The sequence below is a fragment of the Gorilla gorilla genome, chromosome 11 (genome assembly GCF_029281585.2).
Source record: "Gorilla gorilla gorilla isolate KB3781 chromosome 11, NHGRI_mGorGor1-v2.1_pri, whole genome shotgun sequence".
Lineage (NCBI taxonomy): Eukaryota > Metazoa > Chordata > Mammalia > Primates > Hominidae > Gorilla > Gorilla gorilla.
In genome coordinates, this window is record NC_073235.2 from 51142789 (window position 1) to 51168174 (window position 25386).

The following is a 25386-nucleotide window of genomic DNA, read 5'->3' on the forward strand; positions in this document are numbered from 1 at the left end:
GCAACTTTAGGCTCTGGCTTATGCACTCTCTTGGCCGTTGGTTGGAAGGTCTTAGTAACTAACTTTGAATTAGCAGCTTTAGAATGCTGACTGGTCAATAAGCTGAAGAGCTTGGATAGCAGGGTAGCACCACTGAGAAAACCAGAGTTTTGGAGTCAGGTCAGACCTGAATTTGAGCCCAGTTCTGCAAGTTGTTGGAATTGAAATTTGGCAAATTATCTGATGCTCAGTTTTCTTATTGGTAAAATTATATTTTTTCATAGAATTATAATAAGAATTAAGTGGAATTCAACTAGTTGAGATAATATATATAATATGTTACTACAATGGATGGTATATTACACATACTCGATATTTCCTTTTCTGAGAGAAACAGTAAAACTAAACATAGGGACTAGAAGAAAGCTATCCTTCCTGAACCTGAGGAGGGCTGGGCATCCAGATGAAAGCTCTGGATGACTCATTTCTTCAACTATTGCTTTTTTCTTCCCTTTCAGGCTTGAACCCAGTGCTGACCCCTTCCCAAGAACTTCTTGTTCTTGCTTCCAGAGGATTGGAACTGTTCCAGGGGTAGCACTTAGAGAGCAGGACATGCCCATAAACTTGAGGAAGGTACTGCTTACAAGAAATGAGTCACAGCAACTCCATTGCTTCCAACAACAAAGTGGATGAAAAACACTCAAGCCCCACTAAACAATACTCGGAGTTTTGCTGCGACAGACTGGTTAGACTATTTGGATACTACCATGAAGACTATATCCACCATTCTGCCTTCAAAGGAGGAGACTGTAGAGAGAAAAGGGGAAGAGGAACAGGAGGAAAAAGGGGGGGGGGGGAAGTGGAGGAGGGGAAGAAGGACGTAATAGAGAAAGAGATATAGTTTTATTGTCACATAGAAATGACAGTAGGAATCAATTTTTTCACTGTTGGTCTTTAGGAAATCATCTGCCTTTCTCTGAGTTAGACAGAGTATTGACCGATTATTAGAAAATGGTAAAATGTGTTAAAAACTCTCTTTGTACGGTTTTGTGAGAAATGTGTAATGCTTAAAGACTAACCAAGAGCCTCTTGGCTAAACCAGGTTGATGTCAACAATAGCTAGTACTTATTTGAGTCACCTTGATTTTCCCTCCTCTTGAGAACTTTCTCTAACCAGTTTAGGCTGCAGTCATGCCTCCTTTCCTTTCTCTGAACTCTCACAATTATTGCCTAGATCTCGTTTGGTAATTAATCATGTGCTACTTACTGCCTGTGTCATCTCTTGCATTGTTTTCTTAAAATATTTACACTTTTTTTCGGTTGTCATTTATCTTTCCAGCTGTCATTTTCTTCAACTATTTACGTCTCTGTTACTCATCTTTCCAGCCATCCTGGCATCCCATTAAGGTGAAAGCTCTCTGAGGCAGGAACCTTTTCTCAGATTTCTTCGAGTCTTCCACAGCACCCCACATTTGACACACATCTGCTACTTCGCAAATGTGTGCTGCCTTGGTTAAATTTTTAGAAGCTGAACTTTTAGGAAAGCTACTATTTTTGAACTCAGAAAAATACCTACCATCCACTAAACAGCTGTACCGAAGTTTGGGTGACAGGGAACCTAAGTTCACTTGTTGCATCTGGCAGCCTCAAACCATGAACCCTCACTGCTGCCCTGAGCATCCTCCCCGCGAAAGCGAGGACGAACGCGCTGCTGCACCTTGGAGAGCTCTTTCGGACAGGTACGGAGGGAAGGGCGTAGAAGAGGGCTGGCACCAGCAGCGCGGTCCAGTCCTCCGAACGGACTGATGGGACTGATGGGAGAGACCTCTCGCACCTCTCGGGGATGTGCGCCTCGGAAGATGCGAATTAGCCTGCGCACAGGGCGCCTTGGGGATAAGCGCTGTCCGTGTACAGGCTTGGGTGATGGCTGGTGGGGTCCGGGTCGACATCTTCCCTTCCCGCTCCCGGACTTCTGCACACACGCGCTGCTCGGCGCAGCCGTCTTTGCCCGGCGCCTTCCTCCGGGACACCCAGCGAGAGGGGTGACCGGGCGGCGGAGGGCGAGGCGCACGCTCCCGGGCGCGGGCGAACTTGCGCACCTGGCACCTGCCACACAGCGAAAGCACCGGCCGGCGAGCGGAGGGGCGCCGCCCCCGCCCCCTCTCCCCGGAGCGGACCGAGACCGAGCACGCTCCCGCGGGCCGGCAGCGCCGCGGAGAGAGTGGGTGGGCAGGCGAGGGAGGGGAAGGGAGAGGAAGGAGGGAGGGAGGGAGAGGGCGAGGCGCGTTCCCGCGACGGGGGCGCGCTCTCGCGCGGGCTGCCGGGATCGCTCGCCGCCGCTGTGGTAATGTCCGCCATGTTGGCCATGGCGCAGGGAGCGGATCGGGCGGGCGAGCGGCGGATCTAGTGTGTGGAAGCGGCCGCGGGCGGCGGGGGGCTGTTTTCGGGCGGGGTGGGCGCCCATGCTGTGGCCGGGGGCAGTGAGGAGGAGGAGGAGCGGGCCGGCCGCGCTGCACTGAGGAAGGAGGTGGAGGAGGCGGCGGGAGTCCTCCCCCCCTCCCCGCCCGCCCCGCCGCCGCCGCCCGGGCTGTTCCTGTAAGGCGGGGAGACAATGAGTAAACTCTCCTTCCGAGCGCGGGCGCTGGACGCCGCCAAGCCGCTGCCTATCTACCGCGGCAAGGACATGCCTGATCTCAACGACTGCGTCTCCATCAACCGGGCCGTGCCCCAGATGCCCACCGGGATGGAGAAGGAGGAGGAATCGGTAGGGACTCGAGTGTTTATTACCCCCCCTTCCCTCCTCCCCCCTCCCCTTTGTCAGTCGGGCCTCGCCATTCACAGAGCGCTTTACGCTCGCTGGAGGGCGCCGCTGCCGCTCTAACGCACGGGACTCTACGCCGGCGGAGTAGCGTAAACCCTCTCGGCCGGCGTAGCGCCCGCCCGCGGCCGCCATGTTGTTGCGTCCCAGTGTTGTGATTAGCTCGCAGCGCTGCTTACGCTGCCGTAAGGGGGCCTTGCCGTAAGCGGCGGCCGGGAATGGCGCAGGGGATGCGCTGGCCGCACTTGGCGTACGGTCTCTGTTTACCTTTCCACCTCCCTCCCCCAGGCGCGGGGCTAATTAATGGCGTGGTATTATTTGGCTAGGCAAGATTATTATTTTTTCCACTTTTTAACTTTGGCTTTGTATTGAGTTCTCTTTGAAATGACTGGAAGGGTGCTTTCAAAACAAACATCTTCCTCCCAGTAATGTAATCATCCTGGCTCCCCCGCCCGCGAAGGTGCAGCGGGATGAGGCGGTGCAGCACTGCGGCGGGGGAGGGCGGGGGCCACGACTACCGAGCGGGTCGTAGCGTCCGAGGGCCGCCCGCCGGCCAGTTCAGCCGACCCGAGCCGGGCGCGGGGCGGACGGGCTCTGCCTGCTCCGCCGGGACGGCCGTGCTCCGTGCGCAACGTTAGAGAGGAGCCGGGGATGCCCCGAAGCGAGCCGCCGGCGTAGCGTTGTCCTGGAGAATTGTCATTGCGAGGTGGTCCTTAGAAGTTGAGGACCTAGTGCATCTAAATTGGCAGTTGTAATTTTGATAATACAGCACCTTTTGGGAAAACTGCAGCTTTTCCTCCGATGGGTTAAATTTTGCAGACGGTTGGATTTCATCTGGCTTCACAGAGAGTGTTTATGACTCGAGTGGTGTTACTTGCGTGCGAAGTTCATAGTAACTGCACCCTCAAGAATTTCTTCAATGAACCTACAGTCCCGCCTTATTGTCAACCTCGGGTGTGTGTGGATTGGTTCTCTTGCTTCAGTGACTGTCAAAAGGAAGCTCGAGGTTTCAGTGATTGGTTTTCTCTTTTGACTATTAATATTGCAGGAAATGCTTTTATGCCTTCGATTGGCTGGTTGAGTTCTGACCTCATTATGTTACCCTGTTATTACTACTTTGCTCTTATTTAATCACATTTCTCTTTGATGTATAGTTACTTGAAAGTCTTACATTTTCAGTAGAAAATGCATATGGCCATAGCATCGGGATGAACTTAACTGTGTGTGTACACACACAAATATGTAATAGATATATATACACGCACATACACGTATATATTTGTGTGTGCATATATATATAAATATGTTTATAATCAAAACCCAGCATTTATCCCTAAGGTTTAGAGCTGTGAGAACTTTTTTTTTTGTATGTGAGAACTCTTTTTTTTTTTTTAATTTGTTTCTAACGACTCAGTTTTCCATGGGAAGGAAAATTAAAATAAAATCATATTATATACAATAGTTAATTACATTGAACCCTAATAAGCACAACTTTGGATATTTTTGCTATTTTGTGGGTCTTGATCCAAAAGAAAGATGGCCTTAAAAGTACCAGTATTGTGTGCAATTACTTTGATCCTATTATTTTAGAACTTGAGTCAAATCTGTTCTAGGCCGGGCGCGGTGGGTCACGCCTGTAATCCCAGCACTTTGGAAGGCCGAGGTGGGCGGATCACGAGGTCAGGAGCTCGAGACCAGCCTGGCCAATATGGTGAAACTCCGTCTCCACTAAAAATACAAAAATTAGCCGGGCCTGGTGGTGCGCGCCTGTAATACCAGCTACTCGGGAGGCTGAGGCAGAAGAATTGCTTGAACCCGGGAGGCAGAGGTTGCAGTGAGCAGAGATCGTGCCACTGCACTCCAGCCTGGGGGACAGAGCGAGACTCCGTCCCCACCACCAAAAAAAAAAAAAAAAAAAAAAGGAAATCTGTTCTAGAGTGAACAGTTAACTCCTGGAAGATATATTACTTTTTGCAATCACCAACATACGTGGTCCTTAGTATGACACATATGTTTTGGTATTTTATCTTAATTTAGTAAGATAACTTAGAGTAATTTTTTCATGCTTCATTAGAAATAAAAGTACTTAATGCGTGTTGCAGTTTTTTATTTGTTTTTTGAGATGGAGTTTAGCTCTTGTCGCCCAGGCTTGATTGCAATGGCGTGATCTCGGCTCACTGCAACCTCCGCCTACCAGGTTCAAGTGATTCTCCTGCCTCAGCCTCCCGAGCAGCTGAGATTATAGGCGCCGTCTACCTAGCCCAGCTAATTTTTGTATTTTTAGTAGAGTCGGGGTTTCACCATATTGGCCAGGCTGGTCTCAGACTCCTGACCTCAGGTGATCACCCGCCTCGGCCTCCCAAATTTCTGGGATTACAGGTGTGAGCCACTGCGCCTGGCCGCACCTTGCAGATTTTTTTTTTTTTTTTTAATTTATTTATTACCGAGTCTAGCTCTGTCGCCAGGCTGGAGTGCAGTGGCGCGATCTCAGCTCACTGCAACCTTCGCCTCCCGGGTTCAAGCGATTCTCCTGCCTCAGCCTCTCAAGTAGTTGGGACTACAGGCACGTGCCACTATGCCCAGCTGATTTTTGTATTTTTAGTAGAGACGAGGTTTCACCGTGTTGGCCAAAATGATTTCGATCTCTTTACCTCTTGTTCCACCTGCCTCGGCCTCCCGAAGTGCTGGGATTGCAGGCGTGAGCCACCGTGCCCTGCCGCGCCTTGCAATTTTTTATTAGCTCTTTTAGAAAAAATTATTTTCAAACTAGAGCATGAGTGCTAAACTTGGATACTTTTCAGTAGCCTACTTCAATTGCCCAATTTTAAGGAAGAAGAAATCCAAATTCTGATAAAACTAGAGTTGAAACCCAGAACCTCTGATTCTTTGTCCTGTCCTTTCTGCCTCTTTAATACATGCTAAAAGTGGAGATTCTTAAAATCAAAATTAAGCAAACCGTAACAGTTAAGATTTATAGTCTGAAATCTTTTGCTTCCCAGAGTGTCCAATTGGAGTATTAGTTTTTCTTTTTCTTTCTTTTTTAAATATGTATGTCAGAAGACTTGTGTTTTCATGAGTGACAGCAAATTCATTTCTCTGGTCTTACAGGACTTCTGTTATTAAACAGAATTATGTATTTATAAAAATGGTTCTGCCTTGATAAATATTTCTAAGCAGCAGTAAAATGTCATACATTTCACAAATGTTTTGTGTTTCACTTGAATTGTATTTTAAGTAACTTTCAATATCTAGATGTCCTTAACTCCTTATTTTTATAAGATTTTTTCTTTTAAATCAGTAGGCTTGTAACAAACAAACCAACCTTGGCTTACGGATTCACAATTGTTGCTGGGTGTCTCTGAACTGTGCTGTTCTGCTTGATTGGCAAAATCTTTTGAAGCCTTCATGGATGGCTTTTTCCCATTCCCCCTCTATTCCCACCCACCCTTAAAATTAAGGCCTGTCTCTTCTGTGTAGCTGTTGGACTATCATTAGACTTCGTTTATATAAACAAAGTCATTATTCAAGTTCGAGTTACATTCTGACTGAGTTACATTCTGACAATGCCTGGATGAGGTGATTTAGGTGTTCTTGGGCATTGGTAACATTGTATCATTGATAATCATGTCATCCTGTGTAGCCTCTTCTTTTGGACATCCAAACATCTTTTACTTCTTTTCTTCCCTATCCTTATTATCATTGTCCTCTGCTAAGAGCTGCCAGTTGGCATCCTCCTTTAACTTGGTCTTTGTAATGCTCCTCACGGCACTTGGTCTAGGTCAAGTACTGTACACTTATGTTTATTTAGAATTTAGACCAGAAAGATCAGGCAGCCAGCGGTTCTGCCACCTCCCCATGAGTGTTGTATAGTGGTAGTTGATGTTTTTACTAATACTTGCCATTTACTGAATGCTTCATATATCCGAGATACTGTGTTAAGGGCTTTACATGTATTATTTCATTTAATCCTTTTTTAAAATAAACTTTTTTTGAAGTATACTTTACATACCAAAAAAGTACCTATTTACAGTGTGGAGTTTGATGAATTTTGACAAATGCATACATGCATGAAAACAAGATATAGAACATTTCCAACATTGGAGAAGTTCCTTGTGCTCCTTTGCAACCAGTCCCTTTCCACTCCTAGTTCCAAGCAATTGTTGATTTGTTTTGTTTTACTGTAGATTAGGTTGCCTTTTCTACAATTTCATATAAATGGAATCATACATACTTTTTTGTGTCTAGCTTCCTTTGTTCCGTACGATGCATTTAAGATTCATCCTTGTTGTATGAGTCTGTTCCTTTATATTGCTGAGTAGTATTCCAGTGAATTTGGTATGCTATCTTTATGCATCTCTCTGATTTTTTAGTTGTTTCCAGTTTTTGATTATCATTTAATTCTGGTAACAGCCCTATGAGGTATTACCATTTCTGTTTTATAGAGGAAAAGCTGAAAGGTCTTGGTGCTGGTGCAGGGCTGAAATTCAGACCCTTGACATTGGTGTCACAAAAGCATATACTCATAGTCACCATGCTGCATATTCAGGGTTCTTACAGAACCCAGAGTTATCATCTGAACTGTGATTAAGTTCATTATAGTTTTTGTAAATAATATTTTACTTTTTATAACTTTGGAAACCTTAGAAGTTGCCAATTTGGTTAGACTGTTAAATTATTAAGAAGTGTAGTTTTTTCATTACTTAATTTGGTCTGACTTTTGCTCTTGGGTTTTCAGATTTTCTTTCTTTTTTCTTAGCAGTTTGTTAACTTTGCTTTCCCCTGTATTGGCACCATTATATTTATCCCACTGTTTATGTTATCTTAAGCATATAAGAAATTTGTGGGAAACTGTCCCATTTTATTGTTTAGATTTTTCTCCTGCTAGGATATAATGTCTCTAAGGGCAAAGATCTTTGCTTATTTTGCTCATTAATATATTCCAAGTGCCTGGAACTGTGCCTGGCACATAATACATGCTTGAAAAATGTTTGTTGAGTGTTGAATGGGCTTCTATTTCTTTTTCTGTTCCAAGAGCTATATTTGTGTCTTTTCTCCCCCTCCCCCAATATCTATCTATCTATAAAATTTATTAGCAGCATTTGATAAATTCTTCTTCCAGGAATTCTTTTTGGTTGCTTACTTTGGTACTATGTATATCTAAATATTATATCCTCTTTTCCTCTTGAGTCAGAGGCCTCTTTAAATATAGAATCTTTTCACACGCGGATATGGTTGTAATGATAAATCTTTATCTTGTTTTAAGTAACTCTCATAGGTGTGTGTAGATTTCTGTGAGATACTTTTTCATACCAGAATGTACCAGTCTACATGAATCATGTGATTCACCTTATTTTTAAAGAAGATCCGTGAGTAATTTGAATTGCCGTATCTCCTCTCATATGTTGTCTAATTTTTGCCATTATGTTAATATTTTAAGTGATATTTTGAATTGATACGGTAGGAATATAATCCTGATTGATACCTTTTCAGAATTACTATTGGCACTAATATATTTCATGTTTCATAATGGAGAGGGTATAAAATGCAGTTTTGTAAATTGATACTGTAAAAACATGAAGCATTTCTTCTTCTAACAAAAGCAAATGACATGCCAGGTATTATCTAAATGCCAGTTGTTATCTAAATAAGATATTGGGAAACTAAAGTGTTTTGTATAGGAAAAGTATGTGTAAGGCCGTGTACTGAAATGTTAGAATAAAAGAAGATGCAGACTTCAATTTCATAGAACTTAAATGAACCGTTAAGTCCAAAAACATGTATCTGGAAAGTTAGCGAAAACTACAGGGTTAAGACAACCTGACAGACATCAAAAGAGCATTAGAGAAAGTTAAATGTTAGTGTAGTTGAGAGGCATGAGGTGATTCATTGCATGTCATAAAGAAGGCTTCTTGGAGAGAGGCGTAACAATTTGGGCTTTCAGGTTTGGTTGTATGGTGTATGTTGAAGCAAATATTTGAGCATAAGAATATCTAAAGGAAGTTCTGAGGATGCTGAGTAGACCAAAGGAAGGCTCTTCCATGTTAGATGCTTTCTGTCAATCATTTCCTATTCTTCCTGCTAATAGAAACTTTAGGAGGATAGCACTCTGATGTTGCTGACCATATCATTCCCCTGTTTTCGTTCAGACATGCAGACATCTTTTGCTTCTGTCTTCCCCTTCATTTTATCCCGTTACATCTTCAGCACTAAAAACTGTTTAAAACATAGAAGCAGTCAGTAAATATTTGGTGAATGAAGGAGTAAAAATAGGGGTGGATATTAGGTTGGAAAAAAGGTAGAATTAGACTAAATTATAGGCAGTTTTGAATGTTAGGCCTAGGAGTTTGTAGGGTGGTATAGATGAAAGACCACTGAAGTATGTATGATTCTGGAGTTTTTGTTTCTAGTTCTGGTTGTCATGGATTAACCCATTTATGCCTAAGTGGGTTAAATGGCCATATAATTTGAAAGTTGCTTAGCTTTTCTGAGCCTCAGGTTGTTCATCACTACTATCTCAGCTAACATTTGAGTGTGTGTTGTTGAGTGTGTTGAGCATGTGCCAGGCACTTTGTTAAACTTAATAGATGGTTTAGAGTTGATTTTAAGAGTAGGACATATAGGTGTTACTACTTCTTTTTCAGAGGAAGAAACTGAAACTTTAGAAATTAAGTAACTCGCCTAAGATCATCCGTCTAAAAAAGAACATGCTAGAGCCAGGATTTGAACTCAGGCTGATTGACTCTGGGGCTCTTGCTTCACCGTTGTACTGCTTCATCTGTAAAATGAATGGGTTGAGAACTAGAAGATATCTAAGGTCCATTATAGCTTTACTGTTCTATCATTTATTTTCCCATTAAAAGTTCAAAATTCCAGATTCTTGAGATAGAGAGCGTTATTGGTCTGGCTTGCATCAGGTATCTACCTCTGAGTCTGCCATTCAAAGAGCAGGGGAAGTTAGTATACCTATGTTGAGAAGTGTTACCCTCTCAGCTGGAGAGCTGCCTTGAGAGATCTACTACTGATGGTAATATAGCATGATCAAAAGTTAGGAAGTTAAAGTGTTAAATCATTTTAATCCATGGTTTGTCCCAAGGTGAATTTGTATACTCAGTGTGTTTTTACAAACCATAAATTTGTAAGATGTTTTAATGACCTTAGAATAATTTGTATGTGTTATGTTTTAAATGAAATTTGAATCAAAGACTGTAAAAGAAGTCTCCAGTGTTCTTTTAAAGAAAGCAAACTCTTCACACTTATTAATTTTCAAAGTCGTAAGGGATGAGTTTTGTTTGACCTTGTAGAAATTATTTAACCTTCCTGGCCCTTAGTTTTCTCATTTGTGAAATAGAATTGGACTGAGTGACCTTTAAAGTACCTTTGACTCTAAAAATTACTTGAACCTCTGAAACCGCATGTCTATCTACTGGCATATTGTCCAGGATTATAATTAGATGAAAAGAACTAACAAATGTGACATTAAATATTGGGAAGAAATTAATGCTTAAGGTTTAACTCTTTAATACTGCTGAGATCCTGTCAGTTTGGCTTGTCTTTCTTTTATGAGGATTGATTATATTCGTCCTCTATCTAATATTAATTTTTCCTAGAGCCTAGTAGAGCAATCCATTCTGTGTATGTTTTGGTTATGATCATCTTGCTTTCATGAAATTTTCTTCACTTTACTAGGCTTACTCATTGCTGTAAGTATTCTGAAGTTCAGTAGTACTTTTAGTCTTTACCACTTGAGTTTATTTTAATTTTCTAGTATCATTTTTCTCACTTGAGTGTGTGTGTAATGGTGTGTGTGTGAATTTTATATATGTATGAAAAAGAGCATGTGCACGAGAGAGAGTAGACACTTATTTCCCCAACAAGACTAAATGTCTTGAGGGAAGGTATCGTGTGTTTTATTCGGTACCCAAGACAGGCAGGATAGCAATCCAGGTACTTCTGTCACTTTCTGTCTTAAGTGATAAAAAGTTTGTAATACAGGCACTTAGCATGATGCTGGTCACTTGGATTGAGTTTCGTTGTATTGGTAAACAATGCAGCTCTGCATCTTCATTTAGTTTTAAGTAGAGTTGAAGTAGAAAAACAGTAATGGGTGCATAGAGACACCATGAGGAGGAGAGGCTGATAGGAATAAGCCATGAAGGAGACCAATGCAGATGGCAGAAGGTCCATCATGATTATTTGATTTTAACTTAAAGTTGATCATCGATTATTTGCCTTGTCTATACTATTTAAATGGGACAGAGCTTTAAATTTACATATTCTATCATGCAGAACCGCTTCTTACAGGGTTAACACTGTGGAGGAAGATGCCAGTCACTTCCAGTTTCTCCTCAGCAGTTTCATTGTATCTGTCTGCTTTTAGGTTTTTTGTTTTACTGTAAGCAGCTGTTGCTATAAAGTCAGAGGAATGTAGACTGGAGAGTCAGCCTATCTGCTACCTCTCTAACTCCTATCTTTGCTTCCCTGCTTGCTTGCTTTTTTTTTTTAAATGGGCTAAGGACGTGTCTTATGTCTTGGTTGGGGAGTCAACAAGCAGCATTCAGTTTTGCTGCTAATTTGGTGAAGTTGTTGGAACTTTGAAATTGTGATTTAGGTTCCAATCCTGGCCTCTGCCACTTGGCTTATGGGTGAGGTAAATTACTTAACCTCATTGAGCCCCATTTCCTCATCTGTTTAATAAGTATCTGAAAAGTTAGTTTTAAAGATTACTTTTTTTTTTTTTTTTTTTTTTGTGGAGACAGGGTCTTGCTCTGTCGCCCAGGCTGGAGTGCAATGGCGCGATCTTGGCTCACTGCAACCTCCGCCTCCCTGGTTCAAGTGATTCTCCTGCCTCAGCTTCCCAAGTAGCTTGGGACTATAGGCACGCGCCACCACGCCCAGCTAATCTGTGTATTTTTAGTAGAGATGGGGTTTCACCATCTTGGCCAGAATGGTTTTGATCTCTTGACCTCATGATCTGCCTGCTTCTGCCTCCCAAAGTGCTGGGATTACAGGTGTGAGCCACCATGCCCGGCCAAGATTACATTTTTTTGTAAAAACTTAAGTCTGTGTCTTATAGGCAACACTCATTTTTTTGGTAACAATTTTCACTTATACAGGATAACAAATATGAAGGTTGATGGAAGAGTAAAATGTAGAATATTCCTATACATTATTCTGTGACAGAGTTTCACATTTTTTCTCATGCCAATTAAACATTTTTACAGCTTGAGGCCAGGAGTTTGAGACCAGTTTGGGCAACATAGTATGACTTCGTGTCTACAAAAAATAAAAACATCAGCTGGGTGGAGTGGCATGTACCTGTAGTCTCAGCTACTTAGGAGGCTGAAACTGGAGGATTCCTTGAGCCCGGGAATTCAAGGCTGCGGTGAACTGTGATAGCGCCACTGCACGCCAGCCTGGATGACAGAGTGAGACTGAGGCCCTGTCTCTTAGAAACAAACAAACAAAAAAAGAGAGCGCTTTCAAACATTACAAGTTAATATGTGTGTTTTCCTCCTTCCTTCTCTGTTTTCTGGCACAGCAGTTGACAACCAAATTGATTTTAAAAACTAAAGACCTTGAAAATTTTTTGCTAAGAGAACTAAATCTTCAGTTAATCTGTAGAGTAATAATTGGGCCCTGAATAATTAACAAATAGTGTTTTTATTCCTCAGAATGATTTTTTTTAGGTTAGATGATTAGTTAGTTATGGGAAAGATAAGTTTTAGTGATGAAAATCTATGCAGTGGGTGTTGTACACTAGAGAAGTGAATAAAGAGAGACATTCCAGTATACCATTGAATTCTTGGATGAACACTTTTGTTTGGAAACTTTCAAAAGTATGGTATTGATGAGGGTAGTCATGCCATTTATTTGATTCTTGAGATGTTTCTCAACTGGGGCACTATTAGCATTCAATTTGTAGTTGGTTGTATGGGACGGTCACTGGCAAAACAAGTTTATTACATCTATCTTCTGCCCATTAATTTCTGGAACTTTCTAGTTGGAATAACCCCAAAATGCTTCCTCCTCCAATTTCCAAGTGAAGGATATTGGCATCTGATTTGAGAATTATGATCCAGGGCTTCTTAACCTTTTTTTGATGACATGGACTCTTGGCAGTCTGTTGGAACTCCTCAGAATGAAGCCATAAATGCATAAAATAAAGTCAGATAAATCAATTGTATTGAAATAAAGTTATCAAAATAAACAATTTTTAATATGTGTGCTTTATTAACACGTTAAGTACAGAATCTACAGTTGGATCTAGTTATTGTAAATTCAAAATAATGATAAATATAAACGGTATTTTGACATAATTTGACATGAAAAGATCTAGGATTTCTGTTGGTATTGCTAGTACTACTGTGGTCTGTTGTCTACATTAGGAATTGAAGGAAATGTTAAATTTGTTAGAAGTTTATGTTTTCTCATCCAAGTTCATGGACCCCTTAGTTCTTTCTATGGATGTTTTGGGAACCTACGACCCGAGGTTCAGAAATCTTCAGGAGAATTTCCGTGGCCCAAATGGCAATCTCATTCCTGTGTCGTCCTTGTCTCAAAAGCATACAGGCTGCAGATTTTATTCCCATTACTATACAGGAGATGGTACTATAGACAGAATTGTCTTATTTTCACATTTAGCACATTTACTACTAGCTTTTTAAAATTGAAAAATAATAGATCCACATGATTTAAATATAAAAATTTAACAGCACAAAAGCATATACATAAAAAGTGTCTTTCCTTCCTCAAGTTCACAGACACGCTACAGAGGCAGCTGCTGTTAGCTGTGTTTGTGTGTGTGTGTGTGTGTGTGTGTGTGTGGTTATTCTAGAAAATTTCTAGACAAAGGCTTTTTTACTCGGTAAAGTAACCCAAGTAATTCTCTTATACTCATTTTGTGAGTAATATGTGATCCTAAAGTTAGCTTTTTAATCTAGAGTTACAAGGTCAGGCAATTTTGATTTTAAATTCCTTCCCTTTAACATCTCTGAGGAATTGAGAATTAGCAGAATGTAGCTTTCTGTTGATTGTTTGTAGTTTGGATAGCAAACCTTAACCCGTCATTCCTAAGTGGCAGTTTGGTTGTCAGCAAAGCCTTGCATTGTGCATAGGACTTTTGCTTGTATTCCTATTTTTATACCAAAAAAAGTCAGATTAATTATTAAGTGACTTGTCAGTGTTTTTACTGTAATATTTATTTATGACCTCAAGTAGTAACTTGAGTCAGAAGAGCAACAATAAGATACTCTTTTGAAGAAAGCCATCCTATTCAGGTATCATGTTGGCAAGCCAGATATTTCATATGGACTGCACTGTCACTGTAGTTGTTTGTGATGTTTATTCATTCAGTAACTTAGCCTCATAAGCACAGGGACCTTTTCTTTGTTACCTTTGTATACTCCATCATTTGGTATAGGTGGCATATTGGTATTTGCTCAGTAAATATTTGTGACTGAATGTACAGCACCTTCTATGTGCTTTAGACGCAGAAAGGAGTAAGATGTGGTACCCATTCACAAGCAGCTTATAGCTTAGTAGGAGAGAAAGGAGTTTTACACAGATGAACACATTTTAAGGTGTTAATGTGGAAAATGAAAATGATACTGTGGAAATTTATATCATGAGGGACATGATTTGAACCAGAGTTTAAATATCAATTCATGTAATAGCTAATTGACTATAATATACTATTGAATTAGTTTTTACAGATTAGTCTTGAAATGATTCCTGTATGCCAGAACGCCATGAGTTTTTTTTAGATGCCTGTTGTTACGCTCATATAGGGAAGTGTATGACACCCAGTAGAGTTATTAAGAGAGTTGAAACAGTTTTGGGATCTAGTGTAGAGTCACCTTTTAGGACAGGCAAAATTGTATTATAAACAGTGCCTATTGAACGAGCTTGGAAGAACAGAAACTGTTACGGAGGATGGACTAAAGAAACAGTGCTGCTTGATTATTAAGTAATGCATAGATTTTACTTAATTTTAGCTTAAAGTGATGGGTCACTTTCTGTAAAGCCAAGTACTTGGAAGAAGATTGTTTATACATTATAGGTGCTTGGTCAGTAGGAGTTTATTTGAAATAGCCTAGCCACCTTGCAAAATTCATCAAGGCTTTCAAAATACCTCCCACAAAAATTTCCAAAGATATAGGTCAGTGATTCTCAAGCTTTAGCATGCTTCAGAATCACCTAGAGGGCCTGTTAAAACAGAGATCAGTGGGTCTTATTCCTCTTAGTGTCTGATTAAGTCTAGAATAGGGCCTGGGAATTTGCATTTTTAAGAAGTTCCCAGGTGATCCTGGTGCTGCTTGTCCAGGGACCCAACTTTGAAAACCAGCAGTTTGAGAGGTAGTATTGTAGTTCTTATCTTGGCCACACACCAGAATATCTGGGATGCTTTTATAAAGTACACTTAAAAGCTTTATCCTAGATCTACCAACCAAATCACAAGTTAGGGGTGATTCTGGATACAGTAGAATCGATTTGTCTAGGTAGAAAAAAGGGATTGGCGTGTGTGCCCATGATCCATGCCTTTCTGCCTTACCATTTTACCACACCTTTCAGGGCTTCTTTTCTTGTGGTCTAATTTATTGGCTTTCAAATGTTTTTTTGACTATCACTCATTTTGTGTGTGTGTGTGTAACTGAAATAAAGTGCACTTTGACAGACTTATCTATATTACACATATACTAATACAGTTGATTTTCATTATTCGAGATAGTTATGTTCTGTTACGTTGCCATGAGCACGAATTATTTAATACCTAAGCCATTGCTCCAAGGGACATAATAGGGTTAAGTTCTCGCTAGACCCTGGTCACAACAGTTTCATCTGCTGATCAGTTTGTAACTTTGTTTTGTGTATGTTTCTGTTTTTAAATTGTGTATTTAAAATACATTGTTGATTCATTGACATTGAACTCACAGCCGGCAGCATTGTAACTCATGTCTGAAGGAAGCTTATGTTACACATGTATTTTCTCCATGAGGCACATCACAGTCTTCTTGTGCTGAGGAACACCGGACTGCACTTCAGCACCATACTTGGGGGCCCCTTTAGACAGTGAAATTACCCACAAAAGGCATAAAAATGTGAAAAACATGGTACAAGTAGAACATGAAAAGGATGCTTGTTTATAGTATGAGAGTTGAAACAAGATATCAGAGTGTCACCTTGTTTGACCTCAGCTGGGAGTATGTGTCAGGTGGGCAACTCAAATATTTCACTGTTCTGCACGTGTCTGCAAGTGACTGAGAAAGTGTCACAAATAAAATTTAGCAAGTAGGCAAATTTGCAAATAGGGAATTTGCAAGTAATGAAGATTAGCTGTGTGTGTGTGTGTGTGTATATATATATATGCATTTTTCCATTTTCAGTTCTATTTTGTTAAAAATAATTTTGGTCATGAGCTACTAGATTGATTTCATGATTCACTAGTGGTTCAACTCACAGTTTGAAAAACGCTGCTTTACTTAATTCAGCAACATGGGTTATATATTACTACTTATGCAATGATAAGTTGTAAATAATATTAAACTATATATGTATGTTATATAGTTTATTTTGTATGATTATTATAGTTTTATTATTAAAAGATATATATGTATATCTTTTCCCCCTTTGTGTAGTAAATATAGAGTTTAGTCTTGATGGGGAACTTGGGTTTTGCAGGGTATATCCTCAAGTTTGTATTTGTAATAGATCATTATTGGATGGACTGTGGAGGCAGTGTATGGGTGGTGGTGGTGGCAGAAAACTAGAGACAAAACTAGTTATGAGTTTACTGAACTGTGATTTCTGACTGCATTTTCAGCAAATTTATGGCAGAATAAAAACAATTCGGATACTTTGTGGATTAAGGAGTTTCATTTAAATCTTCATCTTATGTCAGGGTTTCTTAACTGAGGTCTTTGGTGCCTAGATAGACTTAATGGAGTCTGTGAACTTTCTGGGTTTGTTTTGTTTTGTTACCACAGTTTCATATGGATGTTTACCACTTCCCTTCCAGAGAATCATCAGACCTACAGTAGATGACCCTGATGACTCATTAAGGAGGTTAAGAATCGCATTTTAGTTGATAATGCAGATTGCTTTTTTAAAAAAAAAATAGTTAATCTTCATTGCATGTGAATCACAAAGGTTTAAATTTTCTGAGAAATCTGAGGAGGTATTTTAAAGTTTTAGACTGAATTTATACTGATGTGAAATGCAGAATTTTACTTATTGATTCTTTGTTGTTTGTGGAAACATACTACTGATGAATAGAAATGTATTGAATATAAAGAATATTATTACATTTAAGCACTAAAGTAAATCTAGATATTGTGACTAGGTACTCTGGCTTATGCTTGTAATCCCAGCCTTTTGGTAGACTGAGACAGGAAGATAACTTGAGGCCAGGAGTTTGAGACTAGCCCAGGCAACACAGCAAGTTTCTACACACAAAAATTTAAAAAAATCTAGATACCATTTGCCTGTATTGCAGTGGAATTGTGTTTAGAAACAGTGGCATAAATAAAAGTTGCCCTTTATTTACTGTTAGGACATTAACACAGCACAGGAAGGTGCTGATTCTGTAGGGTAATAAAACAGTACAGATGGTCGTTGGAAATGTACTCAGCTACCTAAGCATATCTTGAGGTAGTTAATTTCTCTGTAAACTAGAAAAACGAAACCCCAGATTGTTTACATTATATTATTCTGTTTTTGGAAATACCTACTCTTCCGTTATAACAATATCATGTGTGTTCATTTGTAAAAAAATTCAGAATATGCAGAAAAAGTGTGAAGAAGAAAACACAAATCCCTTAAATTTCCACATCTCTGAGATATCTCTGTGGTTGACCTTTGGGTGAATGTACATTCTTCCATACTTTTTTTCTATGTAATATATTTGTATGTGAATAGGTATATGTGTGTAAGAGAGAGAGAAAGAGAGGTTTGTTTTTTAAAATCTATTTGAGATTGAAAAATTTCAGGAAAGAATTTCTTTAGCTCCTTTTGAGCCATCGCTTCAGTTATTGGATTAGCTTTATTCACTGTAGCCTGAGACATGGGCGGTGTAAGAGAATGGCAGCTTGTATTGGGTCACTGGTCTAAAGGGAGCTTGAGAGGAAGGGATAGTCATTTTCCAAAACAAGAGAATTTTAAATATAGATATGGTCATTAAAGAAATTCTTGTGTGCTGAGCATCAATTCTTATTTGTTATTACTGTAACTAGGTAGTGGTCTGGTGTATATGTTGACTGTAATCTATTCAGTTCCATATTGAGGGAAATTGACATATCAGTCAGAGTTTTTTTTTTTTTTTTTTAGTCCTTAATAAAAAATGCTTTTGGTTTTTGAATTAAAGTTAAGTAGATTTCCCCCTTCAAGTTAATTGCCTCATTTTTTCCTTAGAACTTTTGTAGTTTGTTCTAGTATACACTGCGTTGTAGATCAGTATATTCATTCAAGTGGATATCCAGTTGTCTAAACATCATTTAAAAAAATAGTCTTTTCTCGCTGGTATGAGATGCCACCTCCATCATATTTGAATTTTTTTTAGGTCATTTGGTGTATATTTTAACTTTTAATTTTGTTCCCTTTAAATTTTCCTTCAGAATTTTTTTTTGTGTGCAAGAAACTGTTTAAATCATTGTTTTATCTTTTCAAAGATAAGATTATTAATTGTTTATTATCTTTTATCATTTATTTTTATATCTGGTAGAGCTAGTCACTTCCCCTTACTCATTATTCTGCTTTTTCAGAGTTTACTGGCAATTGTTTCTTATTTTTTCATATGAACTTTATCATTGTTTTGTCTAACTCCCGAAAATAATGTTGGCAGTTTTACTGGGATTCACCATACATTTATAAATTAGCTTATAGAGAATTGACATCTTTATGATGTTGACTTCCTGTTTTGGAATGTGGTTTGTCTCTTCATTTGTCAAAGTCTATTTGTGTATCCTGTTGGAGGGTTGGTTTTGTGCATTTTTTTGTTGAGCTTATGCCTAGGAATCTCATCTATTTGGTATTGTAAATGGAGTCTTCTCTCTCATTATACCTTATAACTTGTTAAAGCTGTTGATTTCTATGTTAATTTTTATATCCTGCAACTTTATTAAATTGTTTGTACTAGTTTTCTCTGATTCTCTTATGTAATTGAGTTAGATACCATATCACCACCTAATAGAGATAGTTCACCTCTCCTTTTCCAAATAGTATGCTTCTAATTACATTTCCCTGTTCTGTTCGCAAATACTTCCAATTCTGTGTTAAATAGTAGTGGAGATAATGGGCATTTTTGTTTTGTTTCTGAACTTGTGTCTCTAGTGTTTCTTTGTTAAATACGATGTAGATAATTTTGTATTGATTTACAGATGTAGAAAACAATATACATATTTATAATAGCATATAATACATATATTATGTATGTAATACATAAAAGTACATAACATGTAAAAATTCTGTAGTGTATCTACCATGAATGAGTGTTGAATATTCTCAAATGCTTTTTTGGCATCTGTGGAGATTACCATATGATTTTCCCCTTAGGTGTATTTATAATTAGTGATGAATATTATAATACTGAACCATACTAGCTTTCCTAGAATGAACACCATTTGGTAATGAGGTGTTACTCTTTTCAAAAATGTCTTTAGTTTTGGGCTAATATCCAGAATCTACAATGAACTCAAACAAATTTACAAGAAAAAAAACCCCATCAAAAAGTGGGCAAAGGATATGAACAGACACTTCTCAAAAGAAGACATTTATGCAGCCAAAAAACACATGAAAAAATGCTCATCATCACTGGCCATCAGAGAAATGCAAATCAAAACCACAGTGAGATACCATCTCACACCAGTTAGAATGATGATCATTAAAAAGTCAGGAAACAACAGGTGCTGGAGAGGACGTGGAGAAATAGGAACACTTTTACACTGTTGGTGGGACTGTAAACTAGTTCAACCATTGTGGATGTCAGTGTGGCGATTCCTCAGGGATCTAGAACTAGAAATACCATTTGACCCAGCCATCCCATTACTGGGTATATACCCAAAGGATTATAAATCATGCTGCTATAAAGACACATGGAGATGTATGTTTATTGCGGCACTTTTCACAATAGCAAAGACTTGGAACCAACCCAAACATCCAACAACGATAGACTGGATTAAGAAAATGTGGCACATATACACCATGGAATACTATGCAGCCATAAAAAATGATGAGTTCATGTCCTTTGTAGGGACATGGATGAAGCTGGAAACCATCATACTCAGCAAACTATCGCAAGGACAAAAAAACAAACACCGCGTGTTGTCACTCATAGGTGGGAATTGAACAGTGAGAACACATGGACACAGGAAGGGGACCATAACACACCAGGGACTGTTGTGGGGTGGGGGGAGGTGGGAGGAATAGCATTAGGAGATATACCTAATCCTAAATGACGAGTTAATGGGTGCAGCACACCAACATGGCACATGTATACATATGTAACAAACGTTCACATTGTGCACATGTACCCTAAAACTTAAAATATAATAATAATAAATTTTTTTTAAAAAGTCTTTGGTTTTATTATTTGCTTTCCTGCAAAAGGACTTTACAGAGCTTTCACATATTCTTGGCGAAAAGTGGCTACCTCAGAGCTTCTAATTTTATTTTTTATTTAAGCAGCCAGCTTTGGCTGAGAATAGTGATTCAGTCTCATTTTTAAATTTCCAGGAGATGGAATATGATTGGCCTAGTTCAGGTCAAACATCTAGCTCAATATAGTTAACTGTGGCTGCAAGTAGGGTGAGATGATTTACCAGCTTGGCTGATGGCAGCACACTCTTGTGGGAAAGAATGGGAGAGAATGGTAGAGTAGACAGTTGATACATGGGACAGATGCCTCAAAAGGTATCTACTGTGTTTTTGTATTATTATTATTATTATTATTATTATTATTATTATTTTGAGACAGAGTCTCTCGCCCAAGCTGGAAAGCAGTGGCGCTGTCTTGGCTCACTGCAGGCTCCGTCTCCCAGGTTCACGCTATTCTCCTGCCTCAGCCTCCCGAGTAGCTGGGACCGCAGGTGCCTGCCACCACACCTGACTAATTTTTTGTATTTTTAGTAGAGACAGGGTTTCACCATGTTAGCCAGGATGGTCTCAATCTCCTGACCTCATGACCCACCCGCCTTGGCCTCCCAAAGTGCTGGGATTACAGGCGTGAGCCACCGCGCCCGGCCAAGTTTTTTGTATTATTTAATGCAAAATTTATAGCTGTAGCTAGCAAAATTCCAGTTTCACTATATAGATTAAGATTTTTTTTTCTTTCTTTCTTTTTTTTTTTTTTTTTTTTTGGTAAGAATCTATCTTACCACTGAAGCCTGGATCATCACTGGCTTTCTTATTCACTCTATAGCAGTAGTCCCCAACCTTTTTGACACCAGGGACCAGTTTTGTGGAAGATAATTTTTCCATGGATGAGGGTGGGAGATGATGGTTTTGGTATGAAACTGTTCCATCTCAGATAATCAGGCATTAGATTTTCATAAGGAATGCACAACCTAGATCCCTTGCATGTGCAGTTCACAATAGGGTTCACACTCCTATGAGAATCTAATGCTGCCATTGATCTGACAGGAGATGAAGCTCAGGGTAATGCTTGCTTGCCCTCTGCTCACCTCCTGCTGTGTGGTCCATGGTCCAGGAGCTGGAGACCCCTGCTATATAGTACATGTTTTCAGTGATTACTTGGAACTAAGAAAGATCCTAAAGGACTCTGAGTCACCTACTACCCAGTTCCCCAAAAGAGGAGTCTCTTACTCTTAGTATAGGCATACTGTTGTGTATTACATGGAATTTTCAAAGAATTAGAGCTTATTATTTTATATATAGTGACATTATTTTAGCCAGAATTTTGTGTTTGGAAGATACTGTTAAAAATAATTTATTAGGCTGGGCACAGTGGCTCACACCTGTAATCCCAGCAGTTTGGGAGGCCGAGGTGGGTGGATTGCTCGAGTCCAGGAGTTTGAGACCACCCTGGGCAACATGGCTAAACCCTGTCTTCACTAAAAATAGAAAAATTAGCCAGGCAGGGTGCTGTGTGCTGTAGTCCCAGCTACTCGGGAGGCTGAGGTGCAAGGATCACTTGAGACTTGGAGGTCAAGGCTGCAGTGACTTGTGATCGCACCACTGTCCTCCAGCCAGGGCGACAGAGTGAGTCAATGTCTCAAATAAATAAACACAAACATTTATTGAGGTATAATTGACATACTGCACGTATTTCAAGTGTGCAATTTGTTGTGTTGACGTTTGTGTTACACCTGTTTTCATAGTCAAGATAATCAGCAGATCTCATCCCCCAATCCCTCCACCTCCTGGTCTTCAGGCAAACGCTCATCTGCTTTCTGTTACTGTAGATTAGTGGTTTGCATTCTCTAGAATTTTATATAAATGGAATCACAGTATATACTCTTTTTCTTTGCTCTAGCTTCTTTCACTCAGCATACTTTTGTTTTAGATTAATACATATTGCAGCTTGTATAAATAGTTCACTCCATTTTGTTGCTGAATAGTATTTCAGTTTATGGCTGTATCTCAATTTGTTTATCTTTAGAGTGATTTTTGGCTTCGATCTGTTTTCCTTTGTTTGGGGTAAATACATACCTGAAGGTGAAATGCCTTCATCATATAGTAGTTACATTTAAAAGGTTTGACTTTAGGCCAGGCGCGGTGGCTCACGCCTGTAATCCCAGCACTTTGGGAGGCCGAGGCGGGTGGATCACGAGGTCAGGAGATCGAGACCATCTTGGCTAACACGGTGAAACCCCGTCTCTAAAATACAAAAAATTAGCCGGGCGTGGTGGCGGGCGCCTGTAGTCCCAGCTACTTGGGAGGCTGAGGCAGGAGAATGGCGTGAACCCAGGAGGCGGAGCTTGCAGTGAGCCGAGATCGTGCCACTGCACTCCACCCTGGGCGACAGAGCGAGACTCTGTCTCAAAAAAAAAAAAAAAGGTTTGACTTTAAAAAGGATCAAACCATTTTCCAGAGTGGTTCTACCATAAAGATACTTTGAGACATTTATCTAGTTTATATCTTTGCTACTTGAGTTTGGTCTGTAGCTGCGCATTACCTGGGAGCTTGTTAAAATGCTGAACCTCAGGTTCCATCCTAGACCTGTGAAATCATTCTGTCTTTTTCATAACTTTGGATCTAATTCTTGGTTGTTTTCTTATATAGGTATCTTGGAATTATCTGTATGGGTTATCTGTCTACCCTTAGTATTCAAGGAATGCAAAATAATGTTAGAAATGACTTCGTAAATCATTAAGTAAATTAACTGAATATCCACTAATGTTTTTAAAAGTCAAATACCAGTAATTTATTCACCTACTGTTTGAATTTTTTTTACTACTGTCATTTCCAGTCTTGAGTGAATATTTAAGCTACATTGATGTTAGTGTCACCTTTCTAAGTTGGTGTTGAAGACCGTGGTCTTACTTAGCATTAGGAAATTGTTGATTTAAAACAAGGTTTTTGAAAACCCAACAATTAGATATGGGAACAAAAGAGTAAACGTTTGTTGCATTATCAAGTGGTACAAGTTAGTATTATACAACTTATAATTAAGTTTTCCAAAAGTTGATTTATAATTCAAATATTCTAGAATTATGATGTTTAGGATAACAGGGTTTTCTGCACAAGATTGTTTTCACTTTTATATTTCTGTTTAGGATATCAATTACTCAGTCCGTTAAAGCCCTCCACTCACACCTCTTCTTCATACCCCTCACAGGCAGTTAAGATAGAGCAACTATGAATGATTCAGTTCTTATTAATTTAAAATTTAATAACAGCTGTTTTTCAGGAGAAAAAAATCTTTATAATATAAAATTCTAAAGGAATTTATAGTAAATGGGCAATTATCTGTTTAGGTGATAAATGTCTTTAAATATAGTTTTACAGAAAAAACAAACATCAATAATGTGACTGCTTATTTTATTGATTTTTAGCTAAAGCTGATGTGTTTCTTTGGGAGGCAAAGTTAATGAAACTTATGTAATGTTTCCTACAAGCCAGTATTTAGAATATTAGTGAATTGGATGGATGGCATGTTCTTTAGGCCACGTTTTTCAAATTGTCTGTGGTGAAAGACCAGTTTTTGTGTTGTTTTTATTTTTATTTTTACTTTCTTGAAACAGGGTCTTGCTCTGGGTCAGCCCAGGCTTGAGTGCAATGGCATGATCATGGGTCACTGTGGGCTTCATCCCCTGAGCTCAAGCCATCTTCCTGCCTCAGCCTCCTGAGTAGCTGGGATTACAGCCATGCTTCACCATGCCTGGCTAATTTTTTGACATTTTTTTAGAGATGAGGGTCTTGCTGTGTGGCCCAGGTTGGTTTTGAACTCTGGAGTTCAAGTTATCCTCCTGCCTTGGCCTCCCAAAGTGCCGGGATTACAGGCATGGGCCACTGCACCAGGCCAGAGGACCAATTTAAAAAAAAATTTTAATTTATTGCATACCAATACTTTTGTCAGGTACAATAAAAATACAGAAAAATTAAAGATGTAGAAAATACAAGTTCATACTTTTTAAATTACTAGTTTCAGCAGATGAAATTACTCGGTCTGATTGCTTTAAACTCCTAAATGCTTACACTGAATTTTGTGCTTCTAGAGAATTGCAGTCTGAGTAGCACTGCCTTAAACTGGTGGTTCTCAGAGTGTAGTCCCAAATGCACAACATCATCAAACATCACCTGGGAACTTAGAAATGCCAGTTGCCTGGTTCCATCCCAGGCCTACTGAATCAGAAATTCTGGTGGTTTGGCTCAGCAGTGTGTTGAAACAAGACCTATAGGTGATTCTGAAGCTGAAGCACATGAAACTTTAATAAGCCATTGTTAGACTTTTTTTTTTTTTTTTCCAGGCTCAGAAGGTATTTCCTTCTAAAATGCTGATTGTCTGTGCTTTTTTGAGTAGGAGCTGGATAGCACTCTTATAAGTCTAAACTCTCTTGGAGTGCCAACTATGTAAATGAAAGACTGAAAGACATGATTGGTTATAAGTTAAATCTGTCACAGATTCTTAGGAAATAATATGTGTAATTGAGGATTGATATGGTTGAAAATATATGTGCTTAATGAAAAGGAAAATTCTGGTGTTTTAAGATACCAGTAGGATGGGCCACGTTATTAACATTCTGTTGATAGAATTGAGAAGCCTGTCTTGCTGTTCCGTAGATGAATGAAGACTTTGCCAATCAAAACTCTTCATCGTTGTAAGACCTCAGGGTCGCATAGCAACTGAGTCAGACAGCCCCAAGTTGGATGTGTGGCAGGTTGTTTCAGTACAAAATAAAAGGAACTAGCACACTGTTATGTTTCAAACCACTGGAGATTGAAATGGGATCTTTACAGAGATTGTCTGGAATCTGTTTTTTCACTTCAGTGTCTTGTTGTTTGTAACTAGTATATAGAATTACAGTAGATTTTTTTGTGTATATTGATTTTATATCCTTCAATATTACTAAACTCACTTATTCTAGTAGTTTTTTTTGTAGATTCCATCAGATTTTCTGCATAGAGGATCATGTGGT

At 39.4% G+C, this 25386-nt stretch overlaps 1 protein-coding gene across 2 annotated transcripts in view; it reads left to right on the forward strand.

Annotated features, from left to right (window-relative positions):
- The first annotated feature begins 2275 nt into the window (after positions 1-2275).
- Positions 2276-25386, forward strand: part of EPC2 (enhancer of polycomb homolog 2) — a 143041-nt gene continuing 119930 nt past the window's right edge. Inside the window, exon 1 of one of the 2 annotated variants that reach the window (XM_004032631.5) lies at positions 2276-2743. In XM_004032631.5, coding sequence (XP_004032679.1) covers positions 2591-2743 — 153 coding nt within the window. In that variant the 5' untranslated portion in view covers positions 2276-2590. The remainder of the gene's footprint in view (positions 2744-25386) is intronic. The other variant, XM_019022780.3, reaches the window with a different exon arrangement.